Raw genomic sequence first — 22,093 nt, forward strand, 5'->3', positions numbered from 1 at the left:
CTTATAAGTCACTGTATCACAATTCCTGTGGGTCAGAAGTTTACATACACAAAGTTGACATTGCCTTTAAACAGCTTGGAAAATTCCAGAAAATGTCATCATGGCTTTAGAAGCTTCTAATTGACATCAGTTGAGTCACTTGGTGTACCTGTGGATGTATTTCAAGGCCTACCTTAACTCAGTGCCTCTTTGCTTGACATTATGGGAAAATCAAAAGAAATCTGCGAAGACCTCAGAAAAAAATTAATTGTAGACCTCCACAAGTCTGGTTCATCCTTGAGAGCAATTCCCAAATGCCTGAAGGTACCACATTCATCTGTACAAACAATAGTACCCAAGTATAAACACCATGGGACCACGCAGCCGTCATACCGCTCAGGAAGGAGACACATTCTGTCTCCTAGAGATGATTGTACTTTTATGCGAAAAGTGCAAATCAATTTCAGAACAACAGCAAAGGACCTTGTGAAGATGCTGGAGGAAACGGGTACAAAAGTATCTATATCCACAGTAAAACGAGTCCTATGTCAACATAACCTGAAAGGCCGCTCAGCAAGGAAGAAGCCACTGCTCCAAAACCGCCATAAAAAAGCCTGACTACGGTTTGCAACTGCACATGGGGACAAATATCGTACTTTTAGGAGAAATGTCCTCTGGTCTGATGAAACAAAAATAGAACTGTTTGGCCATAATGACCATCGTTATGTTTGGAGGAAAAATGGGGAGGCTTGCAAGCTGAAGAACACCATCCCAACCGTGAAGCACTGGGGCGGGGGGGGGGGGGGGGGGGGGTGGTGTTAATGTTGTGGGAGTGCTTTGCTGCAGGAGGGACTGGTGCACGTCACAAAATAGATGGCATCGTGAGGAAGGAAAATTATGTGAAGCACCATCTCAAGACATCAGTCAGGAAGTTAAAGCTTGGTCGCAAATGGGTCTTCCAAATTAACAATGATCCCAAGCATACTTCCTAAGTTGCTTAAGGACAACAAAGTCAAGGTATTGGAGTGGCCATCACAAAGCCCTGACCTCAATCCTATAGAACATTTGTTGGCAGAACTGAAAAGGCGTGTGTGAGCAAGTAGGCCTACGAACCTGACTCAGTTACACCAGCTCTGTTAGGAGGAATGGGTAAAAATTCACCCAACTTATTGTGGGAAGCTTGTGGAAGGCTACGCTAAACGTTTGACCCAAGATAAACAATTTAAAGGCAATGCTACCAAATACTAATTGAGCGTATGTAAACTTCTGACCCACTGGGAATGTGATGAAAGAAATAAAAGCTGAAATAAATCATTCTCTCAACTATTATTCTCACATTTCACATTCTTACAATAAAGTGGGGATCCTAACTGACCTAAAACAGGGAATTTTTACTAGGATTAAGTGTCAGGAATTGTGAAAAACTTGAGTTTAAATGTATTTGGCTAAGGTGTATGTAAACTTCCGACTTCAACTGTATGTGTTTCTGCTACAGGCTTGGACAAGTCTCTGATATTCGGGTGGTTTTTCATGGTCTCCTCATACTTCTGTCCACAGAACTTCTCTACTGTCACACTGCGTACAGTACCTGGGTCCAAACAGTGAGGAGCTATGCCTAGGGTGGGAACACACAAACCTTTTTGTTCAGTTTCATGCATGAGAGACACTTCTAACCTATTGATATTGTCACTGTTTTACCACAAACAACAATACAAGGCATGTTTTAGGTTTACATAATAAGCAAAGGTAAACATGACTGCTACTGTGTTTCTTACTGGTTGTCCTTACCATATCCATCTGGATTGGAACGTGGGGTGAAGAAACTCTGGACTCCACAGGTACTACAAAATGTGTGCTTCCCAATGTGTGTATTAAATGTATATGTGTTGATAATCTCCAAACCCTGAAACAAGAAATTAACCAAATTAACATTCAAACTGACCAACCTGGTAGAGCTATTACCAAACATCACCCTGTAAAAATGTTGTATTACCTGTAAAAGGTTAAACTGATTTTCTGGCACAATGAAATGATGGTTTTGCTTCTTGGTGCAGATGCTACAGCTAGATAAAGAAACCAGAATGAGTCGTATTGTGATGGACATAGTAAGTTATAATTCCGTAATAGAAATATGATTGTAAAAGAATCAAGACAGTTCATCTACAGAAATTTTGTCATTTGGGCAGGAAGTAAGTAAACATTCGCTGAGCCAGAACGAACAGCCCATAGTTTCCTTTTATTTTTGCTCATTCTCAAACCTGTATCTCCAATTCTCCATCACTATAAATTGGGGCCCCAGATTTGCATTGTTTTCCTTTCTGTTATCCCCCTAAGACCCAGCAATTCATGTTTCCTCTCTAGTGGACATCAGTTCTTGGTCCTTATCTGCGAGGCCACTGTATTATGAACTGTTGTCCCTTTGAGAGGACATTCTGGGCTTTTCAATGATATCATGTGTGGGGGTGTGACCTTGACAACCCTATATTCCTGGTTCTTAAAAACCATTGCACATTTTTATGGACATTTGAAAATAAGTGTAATTATGAATTGTAATTTTTGTGAGTTGGAAATTCACATTGTTTCTAGAAAATAAATATCTCAGGAATAGTGAAGGGAGTTGTCAGGACTGTGTAATCATTTTTTCACATTAAATAAGAGCTTATTAAGAAATATCCTGTAGTGGACACCTGAATGCCACAACTATGTATTTCACCTACTGTACCCATGTACATTTTTTCATATTTATGTCCTAATGACCACTACAGAGGGCAATTTTGCACTTACAATAAAATATTAATATTTTTAGACATTCACCCCAAACACTAATGTAAAAATTAAAATAATCACAACATTTTTTTTCTAGGTCTCAGGATTATAGCCTGCCCTTTCTATTGCTGTTGCAGTGAACCATATCTGTAATGGATCCCTGTTTAAATGTTGCAGATCGTACTCGCAGTCGAAAACCAGAAGGTCTGGGGAATTCCAGACTTCGAATCTGACAGCCCCACAATGGCATCCGCCTGTGTGCTTCACTCGTTCCACCCTGTGTGAAGCAACACAACACATTTAGACTGTTCATGAGGCATGACAACTTCAATACGAGTTTAAAATTCTGGCCATAGACAAGACATTTTGCTACACACCGTTTTTCCATTGCAACGTTTAATGAAATTGAATTCCAGTGTATTCCATTAAATATGTTTTGAAATCGATGATCAGAAATGTCAGCAAGTTAAAATCCCTCAAGCACTACTGTAGTTTGTCGGTTGATATTGCGAGAGAAAGTCCCTTATTGCCTGTGAGCAATATGAGATGGCTCTAAATATGGCTCTGCATTACATTGCCAACTTCTGCTTGAACCATGTTCTACTCCACTCTCACCATGCATGCTGAATCATGCTTTCCCAAAATATTGATACTCTTCTCTTCATTCTTGTCACCAGAGGGCCATGCTCTGTCACCGTAGACCCATTCAACTACTGTGGTTTCACTGCCTCTATCAAAGAGTACCAATATAAAAAAGATTTAGCATAATGAACACTTGAAATGAATTGTGAACTTGCAGAAAGAAATACACAGACACTTAGAGATTGGTTGTGACTAAACAGAGTAGGTTTGGTCTTTTTATTTAAGATTTTTTGGGGAAAGTTGATTTGTATTACTGAGCCAAACAGTTGGCTCCGTAATACAATATGGGACTGGTTGTTTCTATCTCAGCTGTGTGTGTCTGCTACAGGCTTGGTTCTATGGCTTGGACATGCCTTTGATAGTCTGGTGGTTCTGCATGCTCTCCTCCCACTTCTTTCCACAGAACTTCTCTACTGTCACACTGCGCACAGTACCTGTGTCCAGACAGTGAGGAGCTACGCCTGGGGAAAAACAAACACACACATACACAAACCAGTCTGTTAACTTTCTTGCATGGAACACATTCCAACAGCCCATCCTCCTTGTTTAACCAAAAATATTACATGGCACGTCAGCATAAAGAAAAAGCCAACATGCATGATTGATACTGGTCGTCCTTACCATATCCATCAGGATTGGAGCGTGGGGTGTAGAAACTCTGGACTCCACAGATCCTACAGAATGTGTGCTTGGCAGCGTGTGTATTGAATGTATATGTGGTCAGATGATCCCAACCCTGTAAAACAAGACAATCAACTAAGTTAAATATTCATTAATTGCAGGATTCACTAGCAATTAACCTGAACCATATATAAATACATTTTGAGTAAATCTGTTAGAAACCTCTATACATTGTCCTACCTGTAAAAGGGTAAACTGATGTTTTGGTACAATGAAATGACGGTTCTGCTTCTTGGTGCAAATACTACAACTAGATAATGAAACATGAGTGAGTCATTTTGTCATACTCAATTTTTCCCCCCATTCATTACAAAGTGTGGTGATATTATGTCCAGTTAATAACAATATTACAAACTAAATATCAGTTCCCCATCTTTGTGATTTGAAACGTTTTTTCGCATTATCAGTCAGACCTGTCCCACTGGGCACAAACGTCAGTTCAACTTCTAGTTATTATTTACATTTGGTTGAGTTGTCAACTACCGTGAATGCAACGTGAAATCAAACAAAAAGGTCACCCTTTCATTGGATTTGGGTTTAAAGGTTGGGAGACGAAATTCTCTTAGTTTTATGACATTTTGCAAATCCACTTGCCGCATTCACATGCTAGTCAGATCTAGGACATGTCCAACTTGCTATTAGTTGAACGCGGCATTTGTTAACGACAACCAGTTAGCAAGACGGACATTTCGGTTTCCTAGTTCCAACTAGCACGTGAACAAGGCAACTCAGTTTTCCACATTGATTCAACATTGAATTCTGTCGTTGCAATGACCTGGAAACAACGTTGATTTAAACCGTTTTTGCCCAGTGGGGTATCTATTCCATATATAATAAAAGGAAGGCCTATATGTCCAGTGTTTATTAAACCATTCTGTAGTGGATCAATGTGAAAATATTAGATTATGTTTGTGTTAGGTATGTAAAGTTTTAGGCTACTGGAATGTGATAAAGAACCGGCATACTCGCAATCGAAAACAAGAAGGTCTGGGGAATTCCAGACTTCGAATCTGACAGCCCCACAATGGCATGCGCCTGTGTGCTTCACGTGATCCATTCCCAGTCCCACCCTGTGTAAAGACAACACAACCTATTTAGACTGTTCGTGAGGCATTACTTCATGCTTCTTTTCAAAACTGACAGAGGCTTTTTTTCGAGGTATACGCACCGTTTCCCCGTGCAACGTTTCAATGGAATCGAAAGCGAATTCCAGTGTATTGCATTCCGTGAAATATTCCACCAACCAAGATAGTGACGCGTCACTTAACAAGGTTATGTCGCGTTCAAAACAACTGGGAACTCAGAGAAATACGAGATCAAATCATGGCTTTAGTGATCTTCATGTCGGAAAGTCAGAGCTCTAGAAAGAGGCCCGAGCTGGAATTCTGAGTTGGATGACCGGTCAGATCGTTTTTCCCAGTAGGAGCTCGTTTTTACCGAATTCACAGTTGTTTTGAACGCACTGAAGTCGGAGGTAAAAGATTTCCGAGTTACCAGTTCCGAGCTTCCAGTTTTGAACGCGGCATTATTGCGAAACAACTTCCCTTGCTTACGTGGAATCACATCGAGTCTGCCAGTGTTGCCACCTTCTGTAACTATGCCTCTCCCACATTACATGCTGAATCATGCTGTCCCAAAACACTGATACTGTATCCAAGCTCATTTGTAGCTTGGTAACTAACAGTTGACAGACAAACATTCAAACAAACAAGTTTAATTTAATTATAATTTATGCTATTCACCACAAGATTTGATTGGATTATCTCATGAATAAAGAACAATACATTTCTAATTAATAGGGATGATTACATAATTGAGTAGAGGGTTATAAGAACGCTATCCAAAAAGGGCTGTGGTTACTATAGTACACAATAAACGTATATCCACGTCTGTCGTGAGATCCCTAGTCAATCGCTTCTCATATTTTATAAAACTATCATTTACATGAAGCAGTTCTTTACATACAGTACTCAACATAGACTTATGGAACATGTTTTGCATGAAAAATTGTCCTCCCTCCCATAATTACAAACAGCCAGACTGGGTTGCAAAGTACAGCAGGCTTGCACAAACACATTCCAGATAAGCTCAACTAGTCTTAAGGAAAGAGTGACGTGGCGATCACGCGTTGGGATTGAGTCACATGAAGAACCAACAGTCCATAGTGCATGCTGTGTATCCTTATGAGAATACTGTTACTGACCTAAATGACAGACCAGACAAACCAAACCACTCCTTCAATATACAGTTGGCCAGTTATTGATTCCCTGGAAGGCAGAAGAATATCAAACTTGACCCTCAGCTGCTCAAAACACTGACTGTTCACATTAAATGACAATGCTTGAATTTGATAATGTCACAAATATTATAAGTTAACATGTACTGTATATTCTAGCTAAAGTGTCTAGACGGTGCTCTGTATGACCATGTCACAGATACCTTCATACTGCCAAATCAGTGTGCCTAAAAATAACTGATGATAACTGCTTGGTCATTATGACACCAGTCTGTGTCTCTTCTTGAAATAAAACAGAAGGACTATAGCATTTAACCTTTATTTAACTTGGCAAGTAAGTTAAGAACAAATTCTATTTACAATGACGGCCTACCAAAAGGCAAAAGGCTTCCTGCGGGGACGGGGGCTGGGATTAAAAATAAAAATATAGGACAAAACACACATCACGACAAGAGAGACACCACAACACTACATAAAGAGAGACCTAAGACAACAACATAGCATGGCAGCAACACATGACAACACAGCATGGTAGCAACACAAGATGACAACAACATGGTAGCAACACAACATGGTAGCAGCACAAAACATGATACAAACGTTATTGGGTACAGACAACAATACAAAGGCAAGAAGGTAGAGACAACAATACATCAGGTGAAGCAGCCACAATTGACAGTAAGAGTGTCCGTGATTGAGTCTTTGAATTAGGAGATAAAACTGTAAAGTTTTTGTGTTTTTTGCAGCTCGTTCCAGTCGCTATTTGCAGCGAACTGAAAAGAGGAGCGACCCAGGGATGTGTGTGCTTTGGGGACCTTTAACAGAATGTTACTGGCAGAACGGGTGTTCTATGTGGAGGATGAGGACGGCAGTAGATATCTCAGATAGGGGGGGGGGGGTGAGGCCTAAGAGGATTTTATAAATAAGCATCAACCAGTGGGTCTTGCGACGGGTATACAGAGATTACCAATTTACAGAGGAGTATAGAGTGCAGGGATGTGTCCTATAAGGAGCATTGGTTGCAAATCTGATGGCCGAATAATAAAGAACATCTAGCCGCTACAGGAACAACGTGTTAAATGATGTATTAAAAGAAAAGTCTGTGATGGTTATGGAAAATAATTCACAAACTCCATCAAGAGTGTAATATCAATCCAAACCAGATTGCTATTGGGCCAGGATGGTAAAGATTACAACTGGGTTGATATGTATCTCACCCTGAATCAGGAGTCAAAGGAGTTGCTCAAAGATTAAACAATGTAATTCATTTTGATGAGTGACACCGTGTATTGTTTTTTTTTTGTACATTTATTTGGCAGCAGTTACTTGTGTTCTCTTACCAAGAAACCTGTATTTACCATGAGGGTTGTTCAGCCAGTTTGTACAACGCTATGACTAGCCTATCCATTACAATCCTGAAGTTGGTTACTCTGAAAATACTTATTTCCTTCAAACCTGTACGTTTCTTTTTTAATCATTCTGCTTTGTCTCTAGATATCTCATTCATTTCTCTAGGCAGAGCAGGAAAGGTAGAGAGCCTTACTGGCAGTTAGTCCATGAGCCAGGGCCCAGGGAGGTTGGTTGGGCTCACTTGGGCTGACAATGTCTCATAGTGATTTTCGTGAAGGTCTACAGTATGTCCCTAAGAGTTGGAAAATGTGTTATACCAGTGCAGCAATGTGTTATCAGTCTTTCTTCCATCCTTCCATCCCATGCATTTTTCCCATAGGGATTTTACCTTATGACAAACAATGTCAGTATACAACAAGTTATTGCTCACATATACCCTTTAATCAAAAAAGGAAACCCTGATACATTTTAATCTTTGTTTGCAAGTGGTTCTGAAGGGTCATGAAATTACCTTTCAAATTATATATAATATCACCAATTTTGAAAGTACCAGCAACAACTATTGTTAAAAAATAGCCCATATTGTGCCATTGACATTAGAATGTTGGAAACTTAGCCATAGAATCCCATGTAGTGGGGAAGCTATGTTTTTGGATTGTAACTTTAGTGATAGAGGCACCGCATTTCACACACGTAGCTAGAACTGTGGTGCGTCTGTGTGTAGCTGGTGAGATGAGTCAGGCGCAGGACAGCAGATATGAGTAATGAAAGCAATTTTACTCAATAATAAAACAATACGTGTCGTGTAAATACAAGGCCACAAATACGGACCACAATACAATAAACAATTACTCACAAACAAACATGGGGGAACAGAGGGTTAAATAATGAACAAGTAATTGGGGAATTGAAACCAGGTGTGTAAGACAAAGACAAAACAAATGGAAAATGAAAAGTGGATCGGCGATGGCTAGAAGGCCGGTGACATCGACCGCCGAACGCCGCCCGAACAAGGAGAGGGACCGACTTCGGCGGAAGTCGTGACAAGAACAGGGTCTCTTGGTGGCCATCACAAGATTCATGCATTAATCTCACAGAAGGCTTTTTCCAATATGGCCGCTAAACAACTCAATGGTTGGATCGATTTCGCATAACCATACCTGTATGAAATATAATTGAATAATTTCTGAATATGTTTCATCCTTAATTGCAATACTTAATCTTCAAACATGTCAAATTGATTTATACATGTAAATAGTCAGGGATGTGGGCTGATTAACATGATAAACAATGTTTTCCTTTAACTCCTTTCATTGTAAGGGCTATAAACCTGTCCCATACATTCCATTACAATGTAGTAAAATTAATTGTTCAACCTGTTGAGGCCAATTATATAACTTTTAGTATTCTAGTAACAGACCAATCTGCTATGGGCCCATAGTAAGAATACATCTTAATTAAGACTAGCTATGTGTAATAGTTTGCTGCTCTCATCATCAAGATATTTGTTTAAAACCTATTGGCATCCTTATGGAGTTTCTAGTCCTCTGTTTTATGAAAACTTTTAACAGGATCAAATCAAATCAAATCGTATTAGTCACATGCGCCGAATACAACAGGTGTAGTAGACCTTACAGTGAAATGCTTACTTATGACCTCCTAACCAATAATTCAGTTTAAAAAAAATACAGATAAGAATAAGAGATAAAAGTAAAAAGTAATTAAAGAGCAGCAGTAAAAATAACAAAAGCAAGACTATATACAGGGGGGTACCGATACAGAGTCAATGTGCAGGGGCACCGGTTAGTTGAGGTAGTATGTACATGTAGGTAGAGTTATTAAAGTGACTATGCATTGTCATGGTGTAGAGAGAGGGTGTGGGGGTGGGGGGCACTGCAAATAGTCTGGGTAGCCATTTGACTAGATGTTCAGGAGTCTTATGGCTTTGGGGTAGAAGCTGTTTAGAAGCCTCTTGGACCGAGACTTGGCACTCCGGTACCGCTTGCCGTGCGGTAGCAGAGAGAACAGTCTATGACTGGGGTGGCTGGAGTTTTTGACAATTTTTAGTGTCTTCCTCTGACATCGCCTGGTATAGAGGTCCTGGATGGCAGGAAGCTTGGCCCCAGTGATGTACTGGGCCGTTTGCACTACCATCTGTAGTGCCTTGCGGTCGGAGGCCGAGCAGTTGCCATGCCAGGCGGTGATGGTGCAGCTGTAGAACCTTTTGAGGATCTGAGGACCCATGCCAAATCTTTTCAGTCTCCTGAGGTGTATAGATTTTGTCATGCCCTCTTCACAACTGTCTTGGTGTGCTTGGACCATGTTAGTTTGTTGGTGATGTGGACACCAAGGAACTTGAAGCTATTTTATTGTAATTATTGCTATTGTAATTAATATTGCAATTATTGATCATGACATTTTCAGAAATCAGTGATTCAGACAACTTTTGGGGCACATTACCACAATTCTGTGAATCATTTAACATCTTTATACCTGTCACACATTCATACTACAATTATATTTCATACAGGTATGGTCATGCAAAATTTATCCAATTGAGTTGAGTTGTTAAAAGGCTTTTGTGGGGTTAATACGTGAATCCTGTGATGTATCTACAAATCTTTTTCAAACCTTGTTCTATCTGTCTGTGTGAAATATGGTGCCTCGGCCTCCCGGGTGGCGCAGTGGTTAAGGGCGCTGTACTGCAGCGCCAGCTGTGCCATCAGAGTCCAGGCTCTGTCGTAACCGGCCGCGACCGGGGGGCGACGCACAATTGGCCTAGCGTCGCCCGGGTTAGGGTCTCATCGCGCACCAGCGACTCCTGTGGCGGGCTGGGCGCAGTGTGCGCTAGCCAAGGTGGCCAGGTGCACGGTGTTCCGGCGCATTGGTGCGGCTGGCTTCCGGGTTGGATGCGCGCTGTGTTAAGAAGCAGTTGGTTGGGTTGTGTATCGGAGGACGCATGACTTTCAACCTTCGTCTCTCCGGAGCCCGTACGGGAGTTGTAGCTACTACAACAATTGGATACCACGAAATTGGGGAGAAAAAGGGGTAAAATTCAACAACAAAAAAAACATATGGAATTCTATGGCTAAGCTTCCAATATTCTCATGTCAATGTTGTAGTATTTTGAAACAATAGTATATCATTAGTATATCATTTGAAAGGTAATTTCACAACCTTTCAGAACCACTTGTCAAACTGCAGCTAGCGAATGGAATGAGCTGCAAAAAACACTCAAACTGGACAGTTTTATCTCCATCTCTTCATTCATGGACACTCTTATTGACAGTTGTGGCTGCTTCGCGTGATGTATTGTTGTCTCTACCTTCTTGCCTTTGTGCTGTTGTCTGTACCCAATAAGGTTTGTACCATGTTTTGTGCTGCTACCATCAAATCAAATGTATTTATATAGCCCTTCTTACATCAGCTGATATCTCAAAGTGCTGTACAGAAACCCAGCCTAAAACCTCAAACAGCAAGCATTGCAGGTGTAGAAGCACGGTGGCTAGGAAAAACTCCCTAGAAAGGCCAAAACCTAGGAAGAAACCTAGAGAGGAACCAGGCTATGTGGGGTGGTTAGTCCTCTTCTGGCTGTGCCGGGTGGAGATTATAACAGAACATGGCCAAGATGTTCAAATGTTCATAAATGACCAGCATGGTCAAATAATAATAATCACAGTAGTTGTCGAGGGTGCAACAAGTCAGCATCTCAGGAGTAAATGTCAGTTGGCTTTTCATAGCCGATAATTTAGTATCTCTACCGCTCCTGTTGTCTCTAGAGAGTTGAAAACAGCAGGTCTGGGTCAGGTAGCATGTCCGGTGAACAGGTCAGGGTTCCATAGCCGCAGGCAGAACAGTTGAAACTGGAGCAGCAGCATGGCCAGGTGGACTGGGTACAGCAAGGAGTCATCACGCCAGGTAGTCCTGAGGCATGGTCCTAGGGCTCAGGTCCTCTGAGAGAGAGAAAGAAAGAGAGAATTAGAGAGAGCATAGTTAATTTCACACAGGACACCGGATAAGTACTCCAGACATAACAGACTGACCCTAGCCCCCCGACACATAAACTACTGCAGCATAAATACTGGAGGCTGAGACAGGAGGGGTCAGGAGACATTGTGGCCCCATCCGATGATACCCCCGGACAGGGCCAAACAGGCAGGATATAACCCCACCCACTTTGCCAAAGCACAGCCCCCACACCACTAGAGGGATATCTTCAACCCCCAACTTACCATCCTGAGACAAGGCCGAGTATAGCCCCGCCAAGGCACAACCCAAGGGGGGGGGGGGGGGGGGGGGGCAACCCAGACAGGAAGATCACGTCAGTGACTCAACCCACTCAAGTGACGCACCCCTCCTAGGGACGGCATGGAAGAGCACCAGTAAGCCAGTGACTTACCATGTTGTGCTGCTGCCATGTTGTGTTGCTACCATGTTGTTGTCATGTTGTGTTGCTACCATGCTGTGTTGTCATGAGTTGCTGCCATGGTCTTAGGTCTCTCTTTATGTAGTGTTGTGGTGTCTCTCTTGTCGTGATGTGTGTGATGTGCGTTTTGTCCTGTTTATGTTTTTTTGTCCCAGTCCCCATCCCCGCAGGAGGCTTTTTGCCTTTTGATAGGTCGTCATTGTAAATAAGAATTTGTTCTTAACTGACTCGCCAAGTTAAATAAAGGTTAAATAAAAAATGTATGAAAGAAAGAGTGATAACATAGAGAAAGCTACCATCGCTGCACTGCTATCACACATTTTCCAACTCAAGGGACATAGACCTTCAAGAAAATCACTATGAAACATTTTAGGCCCAAGTGAGCCCGACTGCCCAAATTTGGGGGTCTGGCTCATGGACGAAGTAGTGTCAGCTTTTTCAGCCTGGCCTACTTTACATGTGCAGACAAAGCAGCTGGAAGCATATGTTGGGAAACACGTTCCCATCTGCTGGAGGCTGGACCTCATGCTGCATGTTTCTGCTCTATATTAAGAAGTATGTTGGATGAAAAGGTCTGCTACTGGTTGCTTTTTTAGGATTGGGAAATGCCATGACATTTGCTCTTTATGTATTATGTTTACAGAAACAAATGCGAACAACTGACAAATAGTGGTATTTGACAGGTTGTGCCATATAGCTTTAACGAAGGGATTGTCTTGGTATTGATACAGTGTTAGTAGGCCTATATCAATAGGAGGATATGAGACAGACAGTACATATTGTCTAAAAAGTTTCCATTGTTTCATCAATAATCCCCCAACACTGAACAGGGCAAATAATAATTTGAGCCTCAAACTGTTTTTACAGTTGATCGGAAATGACTCAAAACATTTTGTTTTTCATATCAGTGTTGTTTGGAAAGTTCCTGGTACCGTCAGACAAGTTTGAAAACATTCACATTCCAACGCAGCGATACATTAGCATCCACCAATCGTTATTCAGACAAACAAGCGTCCAATCACAGATTCGGAGGATGGGTTCTTCACGTGGATCGTTCCAGCAATTTATAGAGAAATCTCAGCACACAGCAGATAAATGTGACTCCGCCGCGAGTAATGTTTTTAAATCACCTTGTCCTAATCGATAATTTGTATATGTGTTATAATATGAATATTTATTGCAATCGAAGTTGATTAATGCAATGTAAATCGTAAATGTACAGGTTACAGAACGGACTATGTTTTCAATAGCGGATGGATATTGTCATATGACGCTTTCTACGTCACAACGTTTTCTTTGTATAAATACAATACATGAACCTATTGAACATAGAAGCAAGAAGAAATTATCAAAGACAATTTCGTTTTCTTTGAGGTCAATCGTAAGTACACTGATTTGATATGTCTAAGTTTAGCGTTTAAAAAAAATACAGATAGTATTTTGTTAGCTAACTAATGGGCTCGATTTAATTGCTTTTTTAAATGAGTAAGGCACAAAAAATAAATATTTTGTGAGGGAAGACTGTTAGCCTGTCAGGTCTAATTTTAACGTTACCGGAATGGTGTTGAACAACCGTGTTTTGCTCTAACCTCACAAAATATTTAATTTTTGTGCCTCAACCATTTAAAAAAAAAAAAAAAGCCTCAATTGTACAGGTGAAAGTTTTCGGGTAATATTTATCCCTGGAAGTTTGTTAGCCGTAGCGACGGTTGTTCGTTTTCTCCCCCATTTTTATGCTGCTTCGCTAGCCAGGTGAACAAAGGGCACACTAGTTAGTAGGGGGAAGATGGCGCCGGTACGGAATCCAAACGGTTAGCGTTACGCCACAGATATTTCACCGGATGTATAAATGTGACGCATCCAAGCCCAGTGGGAGATGTATTTTGGCCTACATTTTACACGTTCTCATCGACAACGTTTTATCTTAAGTTCTGTTCCAGAAGTTAAAATCTGTTATGAACAGAGTTGACTACGGTTTTTTCTATAGCCTTTACCGTATAAAAGTCTTAAATCACGTTTAGGAGTGCAAAGGCGAATTTAGTTACTACACGGATATATGCAAATGCATGCTAGAACACCTAATAGGATCTAGCTAGCTCATGCTTGGCTCTGCCCACTTGACTAATTTGTCCCACTTGGAAACTACAGTATATTGGTTTAGTTGTAATAAAATCTTTGGTTACAGTCCCAACAAATTTGAGCTTGCATAATGGCAAATGCATGAAATTAAAAGTTATTGGCACCAGAATAACAAGTTTGAGGTGTTACTTCACTTTGTTAACAATGGACATTAGTATTGAGTGGTACACTAATTCAATAGGGACATATAATTTGCATTGTCATGATTAACTGATTTTTCACTCTATTTCAGGTGCAAAGATGCAGATCTTTGTCAAAACCCTGACAGGCAAGACCATCACCCTTGAGGTTGAGCCAAGCGACACCATTGAGAATGTGAAGGCCAAGATCCAGGACAAGGAGGGCATCCCCCCAGACCAGCAGAGGCTGATCTTTGCCGGCAAGCAGCTAGAAGATGGCCGCACCCTCTCAGACTACAACATCCAGAAAGAATCCACCCTCCATCTTGTGCTGCGTCTCAGGGGAGGCATGCAGATCTTCGTCAAAACCCTGACAGGCAAGACCATCACCCTCGAGGTTGAGCCAAGCGACACCATAGAGAATGTGAAGGCCAAGATCCAGGACAAGGAGGGCATCCCCCCAGACCAGCAGAGGCTGATCTTTGCCGGCAAGCAGCTAGAAGATGGCCGCACCCTCTCAGACTACAACATCCAGAAAGAATCCACCCTCCATCTTGTGCTGCGTCTCAGGGGAGGCATGCAGATCTTCGTCAAAACCCTGACAGGCAAGACCATCACCCTCGAGGTTGAGCCAAGCGACACCATAGAGAATGTGAAGGCCAAGATCCAGGACAAGGAGGGCATCCCCCCAGACCAGCAGAGGCTGATCTTTGCCGGCAAGCAGCTAGAAGATGGCCGCACCCTCTCAGACTACAACATCCAGAAAGAATCCACCCTCCATCTTGTGCTGCGTCTCAGGGGAGGCATGCAGATCTTCGTCAAAACCCTGACAGGTAAGACCATCACCCTCGAGGTTGAGCCAAGCGACACCATTGAGAATGTGAAGGCCAAGATCCAGGACAAGGAGGGCATCCCCCCAGACCAGCAGAGGCTGATCTTTGCCGGCAAGCAGCTAGAAGATGGCCGCACCCTCTCAGACTACAACATCCAGAAAGAATCCACCCTCCATCTTGTGCTGCGTCTCAGGGGAGGCATGCAGATCTTCGTCAAAACCCTGACAGGCAAGACCATCACCCTCGAGGTTGAGCCAAGCGACACCATAGAGAATGTGAAGGCCAAGATCCAGGACAAGGAGGGCATCCCCCCAGACCAGCAGAGGCTGATCTTTGCCGGCAAGCAGCTAGAAGATGGCCGCACCCTCTCAGACTACAACATCCAGAAAGAATCCACCCTCCATCTTGTGCTGCGTCTCAGGGGAGGCATGCAGATCTTCGTCAAAACCCTGACAGGCAAGACCATCACCCTCGAGGTTGAGCCAAGCGACACCATTGAGAATGTGAAGGCCAAGATCCAGGACAAGGAGGGCATCCCCCCAGACCAGCAGAGGCTGATCTTTGCCGGCAAGCAGCTAGAAGATGGCCGCACCCTCTCAGACTACAACATCCAGAAAGAATCCACCCTCCATCTTGTGCTGCGTCTCAGGGGAGGCATGCAGATCTTCGTCAAAACCCTGACAGGCAAGACCATCACCCTCGAGGTTGAGCCAAGCGACACCATTGAGAATGTGAAGGCCAAGATCCAGGACAAGGAGGGCATCCCCCCAGACCAGCAGAGGCTGATCTTTGCTGGCAAGCAGCTAGAAGATGGCCGCACCCTCTCAGACTACAACATCCAGAAAGAATCCACCCTCCATCTTGTGCTGCGTCTCAGGGGAGGCATGCAGATCTTCGTCAAAACCCTGACAGGCAAGACCATCACCCTCGAGGTTGAGCCAAGCGACACCATAGAGAATGTGAAGGCCAAGATCCAGGACAAGGAGGGCATCCCCCCAGACCAGCAGAGGCTGATCTTTGCCGGCAAGCAGCTAGAAGATGGCCGCACCCTCTCAGACTACAACATCCAGAAAGAATCCACCCTCCATCTTGTGCTGCGTCTCAGGGGAGGCATGCAGATCTTCGTCAAAACCCTGACAGGCAAGACCATCACCCTCGAGGTTGAGCCAAGCGACACCATAGAGAATGTGAAGGCCAAGATCCAGGACAAGGAGGGCATCCCCCCAGACCAGCAGAGGCTGATCTTTGCCGGCAAGCAGCTAGAAGATGGCCGCACCCTCTCAGACTACAACATCCAGAAAGAATCCACCCTCCATCTTGTGCTGCGTCTCAGGGGAGGCATGCAGATCTTCGTCAAAACCCTGACAGGTAAGACCATCACCCTCGAGGTTGAGCCAAGCGACACCATAGAGAATGTGAAGGCCAAGATCCAGGACAAGGAGGGCATCCCCCCAGACCAGCAGAGGCTGATCTTTGCCGGCAAGCAGCTAGAAGATGGCCGCACCCTCTCAGACTACAACATCCAGAAAGAATCCACCCTCCATCTTGTGCTGCGTCTCAGGGGAGGCATGCAGATCTTCGTCAAAACCCTGACAGGTAAGACCATCACCCTCGAGGTTGAGCCAAGCGACACCATTGAGAATGTGAAGGCCAAGATCCAGGACAAGGAGGGCATCCCCCCAGACCAGCAGAGGCTGATCTTTGCCGGCAAGCAGCTAGAAGATGGCCGCACCCTCTCAGACTACAACATCCAGAAAGAATCCACCCTCCATCTTGTGCTGCGTCTCAGGGGAGGACCTTAAGTTTCCCCTGCTTTTTTCAAAAGTGACCAAATATATAGATATTTTATTCTTGAAGCCATAAAGGTATTTCGTTTATTTTGTCTTCAGTTTCCTTTCATAGCTTTGAGATGTTATTATACAAAAAATAATGCAACGTGTATCTTAAATTGATTACATGAGGTGTCTTTCACAATGTAAAAGAAACATGGTATATTGTCACACTTGTAATGAAACAATGCTATTTAATTAAACCTATATACATACACTAAGTCCTTTGAGGTATTACTTCCCACTGGTTTAAAGCTGGAGATTCAAGTGCTTTGATGGGTTTCATTGTAATTAAAAAATGGTTACTGACATTTGATAGCTTACTCAGCCCACCAAAGGGCAATATGTGGCTAATTACATTAAGATTCTGTGACGAGACAGCTGGTGTACATGAAATGGCTGTGAATGTAACTGCCGTATTCCTAGCCTCCCTTTTCCCAAATTGTTCTCTACAACAAGCTAGGGGAATTGCCTACAATGGCAAGACAGGTCACTTTGGGTCGTATGCTATCAGTAATTTGCTATTTAACACTTTCAAATGAGAATGGTGCAGAAAATTATTGCTTACATGTTTTATTTTTTATATACAAAAAATGATTGTAGCTCCAGTAGTTAGCTGCATGGCAAAATAGCTGCTGAATACTACTACGATTTGAATTTAGTTCAACTACCACCAAGCTACTGCAAAATGTAGTTCTGTACCTGGGAATTCCTATTAATGAGCCTTTGCTGCCCCCTGTTGACAAAAGCTAAAAACAAACTGGCAGCTGTAAGGAAAAAGTTTTTAGCCCACTGATGGTTGTAAAAGTTAACTTAATAGAAAATTACTAAGTCACCCAGTAAAATACTAGAGTAAAAGTATAAATTTGAATGTACTCAAGTAGCCTAACAATGGTGGGAAAAGGACTCAATTGCCATACTTGAGTAAAAGTAAATGCTATACATATAATTGCCAGGCAGCACAATTACATTTTATTTGCTGACAGCCAGAGGCACACAGCCTGCTTGCTGTCTCTGTTCAACTATTACTGTGCATTTCACTCCTTGCAACTTGTCACTTTACCAGCAATCACATTTTAACAGGCATTCTGACATACATTTCATTGTAAACATAAACATTGGGCGTGGGCTAGGAACGTAGAGTGTGGGGAGAACAAAGCATTCCCGTTTATTGCATTTTACCACCAGCCTATGTGATCACATCACACCAAAGAAGCTCACGACATTCAAACTTCCCGCCAGTTCATCGTGAACACTAGCCTATTTTTTATCCAGCGAGCAAGAGCAAGGTTTTTTTGTATTTGTGGTCATAATAAAATAATATATATATTTAAAAAAAAAAATCAAAGAGCAAGGTGCTTCTTTCCTCGAATTTATTTATTTTTTACTGAAAGGCCAGTGGAGAAGCTAGCGGTAGGGAACAGTGAAGACTGTAAATTCGAATGTTGTTCATAGGCTGGGGCTATTAATCCACCATTCGTATGCCAGCCTATATATTAGGCCTAGCCTACATGTGAATTTAGGCGACCAACACCTGTGCTGGAAGTAGTTTTTCCCAGGAGGGTGCTGGATTATTATTATTTTTTTGCTGTGCTGCAGACATCTACAGTACCTCTGGAAAGTATTCAGTCCCCTGGACTTTTTTTCACATTTTGTTACATTACAGCCTTATTCTAAAATTTATTAAATAAATATCCCATAATGACAAAGTGAAAACTTATGACAAAAAAGTAAACAAAAAAACCCAGAAATGCCTTATTTACGCAAGTATTCAGACCCTTTGCTATGAGACTTGAAATTGAGCTCAGATGCATCCTGTTTCCATTGATCATCCTTGAGATGTTTCTACAACTTAATTGGAGTCCACCTGTGGTAAATTCAATTGATTGGACATGATTTGGAAAGGCACACACCTGTCTATCTATATAAGGTCTCAGTCAGTGACAGTGCATGTCAGAGCAAAAACCAAGCCATGAGATCGAAGGAATTGTCCGTAGAGCCCTGAGACAGGATTGTGTCGAGGCACAGAGGAAGGGGGAAAGGTACCAAAAATGTCTGCAGCATTGAAGGTCCCCAAAAGTACAGTGGCCTCCATCATTCTTAAATGGAAGAAGTTTGGAACCACCAAGTCTCTTCCTAGAGCTGGCCACTCGGCCAAACTGAGCAATCGGGAGAGGAGGGCCTTGGTCAGGGAAGTGACCAAGAACTGATGGTCACTCTGACAGAGCTCCAGAGTTCCTCTGTGGAGATGGGAGAACCTTCCAGCAGGACAACCATCTCTGCAGCACTCCATCAATCAGGCCTTTATGGTAGTGTGGCCAGACAGAAGCTACTCCTCAGTAAAAGACACATGACAGCCAGCTTGGACTTTGCCAAAAGGCACCTAAAGACTCCCAGACCATGAGAAACAAGATTCTCTGGTCTGATGAAACCAAGATTGAACTATTGGCCTGAATACCAAGTGTCACATTTGGAGGAAACCTGGCACCATCCCTATGGTGAAACTATATGACATAAAATGCTGTGTAAAATAGCTAAAAGCTATCAGTCCCTATTGGAAACATTTACAACTGCAATTAAGTTACATTATCTTTATAATGTATTTTACCTCAGACAATCTGCTAGTGAAGTTGCTAGCTAGCAAGTTAGCATAACCTAGTGCTAACTGGGATAGTAATTGTCTAAATGACATAACATTACTAAAAAATATCAATTTTTTTCTCTTTAAACAAGTGGATTATTTATCTTAAGGTATTTTAAAAACAACAATTATAGATCTAACTTCATTGGACTATATCTACAACTTTTTCACATTTTCAAAGAATTTGATCAATTTACCACAAAATCAAAATGTTGAAATATCTCCAAAAGTTGTGATGACACATCCGTTTTGTCACCAAAGCCCCATATACCACCCACCACTGCGACCTGTATGTTCTCGTCGGCTGGCTCTCACTACATATTCGTCGCCAGACCCACTGGCTCCAGGTCATCTATAAGTCTTTGCTAGGTAAAGCTCTGCCTTATTCTCAGCTCACTGGTCACCATAACACCCAGCCGTAGCACACACTCCAGCAGGTATATCTCACTGGTCATCCACAAAGCCAACAGCTCTTTGGCCGCCTTTCCTTCCAGTTCTCTGCTGCCAATGACTGGAACGAATTGCAAAAATCGCTGAAGTTGGAGACATATCTCCCTCACTAACTTTAAGCATCAGCTATCTGAGCAGCTTACCGATCGCTGCAGCTGTACACAGCCCATCTGTAAATAGCCCATCTGTAAATAGCCCATTAAACTACCTACCTCATCCCCATTTTGTTTTAATTTACTTTCTTTTTGCTCTTTTGCACACCAATATTTCTACTTGCACATCATTATCTGCACATCTATCACTCCAGTGTTAATTTGCTAAATTGTAATTACTTCGCTACTATGGTCAATTTATTGCCTTACCTCCTTACTCCATTTCCACACATTGTATATAGATTTTTCTATTGTGTTAATGACTGTACTTTTGTTTATTCCATGTGTAACTCTGTGTTGTTGCTTTTTGTCTCACTGCTTTGCTTTATCTTGGCCAGGTCGCAATTGTAAATGAGAATTTGTTCTCAACTGGCCTACCTGGTTAAATAAAGGTGAAATAAAAAATGTAAAAACACAGAGGACATTTTTTGTTGAGCAAGAGCAGTGGCAGCCAGGGAAAGTGTTGGGGATATTTGGTGACATCTTGTGGTCTTAATGACATCTTGTGGTCTTAATGTGCATTACAAGTCATTGAAATTACTTGGAAACAACGTTGATTCAACCAGTGTGTGCCCAGTGGGTTCTCACAAGGGAATGACCATAGCAGGTTGCAAAGGTATTGTTTATTATTGTTCTTCAAATTATATACGGAAAATATTAATATTGTTTCCAACTACCAATCAGCAACTGCACTGTAAATTCAGCTGCATATTGAACGTTGAGATTGCTGGAATGCCAGTCTCTTTGCCAAATGACATTAAGTGGAAAATAATGGAATGTTAGCTAAAAAGACTTGTCCCAAACTAGCACACTCCAACACTCAGACACAATTTACAAATGCAGTATTTGTGTTTAGTGAGTCAGCCACATCAGAGGCAATGCGTTATATTAATAGGTTTGGAATTGGAACATATTCAAATCAAGTCAAATCAAACTTGATTTGTCACATGCGCCAAATACAAGTGTAGACCTTACCATGAAATGCTTACTTACAAGCCCTTAACCAACAGTGCAGTTCAAGAGTTAAGAAAATATTTATCAAATAAACTAAAGTAAAAAATAAGAATAATAAAAAGTAACACAATAACATAACAATAACGAGGCTATATACATGGGGAACCGGTACCGAGTCAGTGTGCTATTATTAGCTAGTGCTAGTACATGTTATTTTGTAACTTGTACATGTAGGTAGGGGTGAAGTGACTGCATATACAATAAATAGTGAGTAGCAGCAGTGTACAAAACAAATGGGGGGGTCAATGTAATAGTCCGGTGGCCATTTGATTAATTGTCAACAGTCTTATGGCTTGGGGGTAGAAGCTGTTAAGGAGCCTTTTGGTCCGAGACTTGGTGCTCCGGTACCGCTTGCCGTGCGGTAGCAGAGAAAACAGTCTATGACTTGGGGGACTGGAGTCTCTGACAATTTTATGGGCTTTCCTCAGACACCTCCTATTATATAGGTCCTGGATGGCAGGAAACTTGGCCCCAGTGATGTACTGGACAGTACGCACGACCCTCTGTAGTGACTTACGGTCAGATGCCGAGCAGTTGCCATACCAGGCGGTGATGCAACCGGTCAGGATTGCTGTCTTGCCTGAGCATTCTAAATGTAATGAGTGGGTGTCAGGAAAACTGTATGGTAAAAAGTATATATTTTCTTTAGGAATGTACACTCTTAGAAAAAGGGTTCCAAAAGTGTTCTTCGGATGAAGAACCCTTTTAGGTTCTAGATAGCACCCTTTTTTCTAAGAGTGTAGTGGAGTAAAAATAAAGATACCCCAAAAGACGACTTAAGTAGTACTTAAAAGTATTTTTACTTTGTCACTTTACACCAGACTAGGCTATGTGGT

General features: G+C 42.2%; 2 protein-coding genes across 5 annotated transcripts; one reads left to right on the forward strand and one right to left on the reverse strand.

The window, feature by feature from the left end:
* Positions 1-1,362: 1,362 nt before the first annotated feature.
* cenpv (centromere protein V) lies at positions 1,363-5,684 on the reverse strand. 3 transcript variants are annotated; one of them, XM_036937459.1, is made up of 7 exons: positions 4,249-5,026; positions 4,009-4,123; positions 3,123-3,848; positions 2,930-3,022; positions 1,973-2,042; positions 1,768-1,882; positions 1,363-1,594 (listed from the first exon to the last, which is right to left on the reverse strand). In XM_036937459.1, exons 3-7 carry the CDS (start codon positions 3,131-3,133, stop codon positions 1,425-1,427), a joined length of 459 nt encoding a protein of 152 aa, XP_036793354.1. In that variant the 5' UTR covers positions 3,134-3,848; positions 4,009-4,123; positions 4,249-5,026; the 3' UTR covers positions 1,363-1,424. The 3 variants fall into 3 exon arrangements, with proteins under 3 accessions (XP_036793354.1, XP_021479245.1, XP_036793357.1); XM_021623570.2 differs by lacking the exons at positions 1,363-1,594; positions 1,768-1,882; positions 1,973-2,042; positions 2,930-3,022 and adding exons at positions 5,034-5,138; positions 5,237-5,684 and having other exon boundaries at positions 3,569-3,848; positions 4,249-4,318; XM_036937462.1 differs by lacking the exons at positions 1,363-1,594; positions 1,768-1,882; positions 1,973-2,042; positions 2,930-3,022; positions 4,249-5,026 and adding an exon at positions 5,034-5,138 and having other exon boundaries at positions 3,569-3,848.
* Positions 5,685-13,306: 7,622 nt separating this feature from the next.
* Positions 13,307-17,221, forward strand: ubb (ubiquitin B). Of its 2 annotated transcripts, XM_036937463.1 has the most exons (3): positions 13,307-13,461; positions 14,452-16,737; positions 16,966-17,221. In XM_036937463.1, exons 2-3 carry the CDS (start codon positions 14,460-14,462, stop codon positions 16,971-16,973), a joined length of 2,286 nt encoding a protein of 761 aa, XP_036793358.1. In that variant the 5' UTR covers positions 13,307-13,461; positions 14,452-14,459; the 3' UTR covers positions 16,974-17,221. The 2 variants fall into 2 exon arrangements, with proteins under 2 accessions (XP_036793358.1, XP_021479246.2); XM_021623571.2 differs by having other exon boundaries at positions 14,452-17,221.
* The last annotated feature ends 4,872 nt before the right edge of the window (positions 17,222-22,093 follow it).

Source organism: Oncorhynchus mykiss, chromosome 12 (genome assembly GCF_013265735.2).
Source record: "Oncorhynchus mykiss isolate Arlee chromosome 12, USDA_OmykA_1.1, whole genome shotgun sequence".
In the NCBI taxonomy this organism is placed as follows: domain Eukaryota; kingdom Metazoa; phylum Chordata; class Actinopteri; order Salmoniformes; family Salmonidae; genus Oncorhynchus; species Oncorhynchus mykiss.

Bases quoted from the DNA above. Each gene is read 5' to 3' on its own strand.
- ubb (XM_021623571.2), top strand. From the start codon at position 14,460: ATGCAGATCTTTGTCAAAACCCTGACAGGCAAGACCATCACCCTTGAG.
- cenpv (XM_036937459.1), bottom strand. The intron at 1,883-1,972 runs GTAATACAACAT...TTCTTGTTTCAG, and splicing joins ATCAGTTTAACCTTTTACAG to GGTTTGGAGATTATCAACAC. The intron at 1,595-1,767 runs GTAAGGACAACC...TTCCCACCCTAG, and splicing joins TTCCAATCCAGATGGATATG to GCATAGCTCCTCACTGTTTG.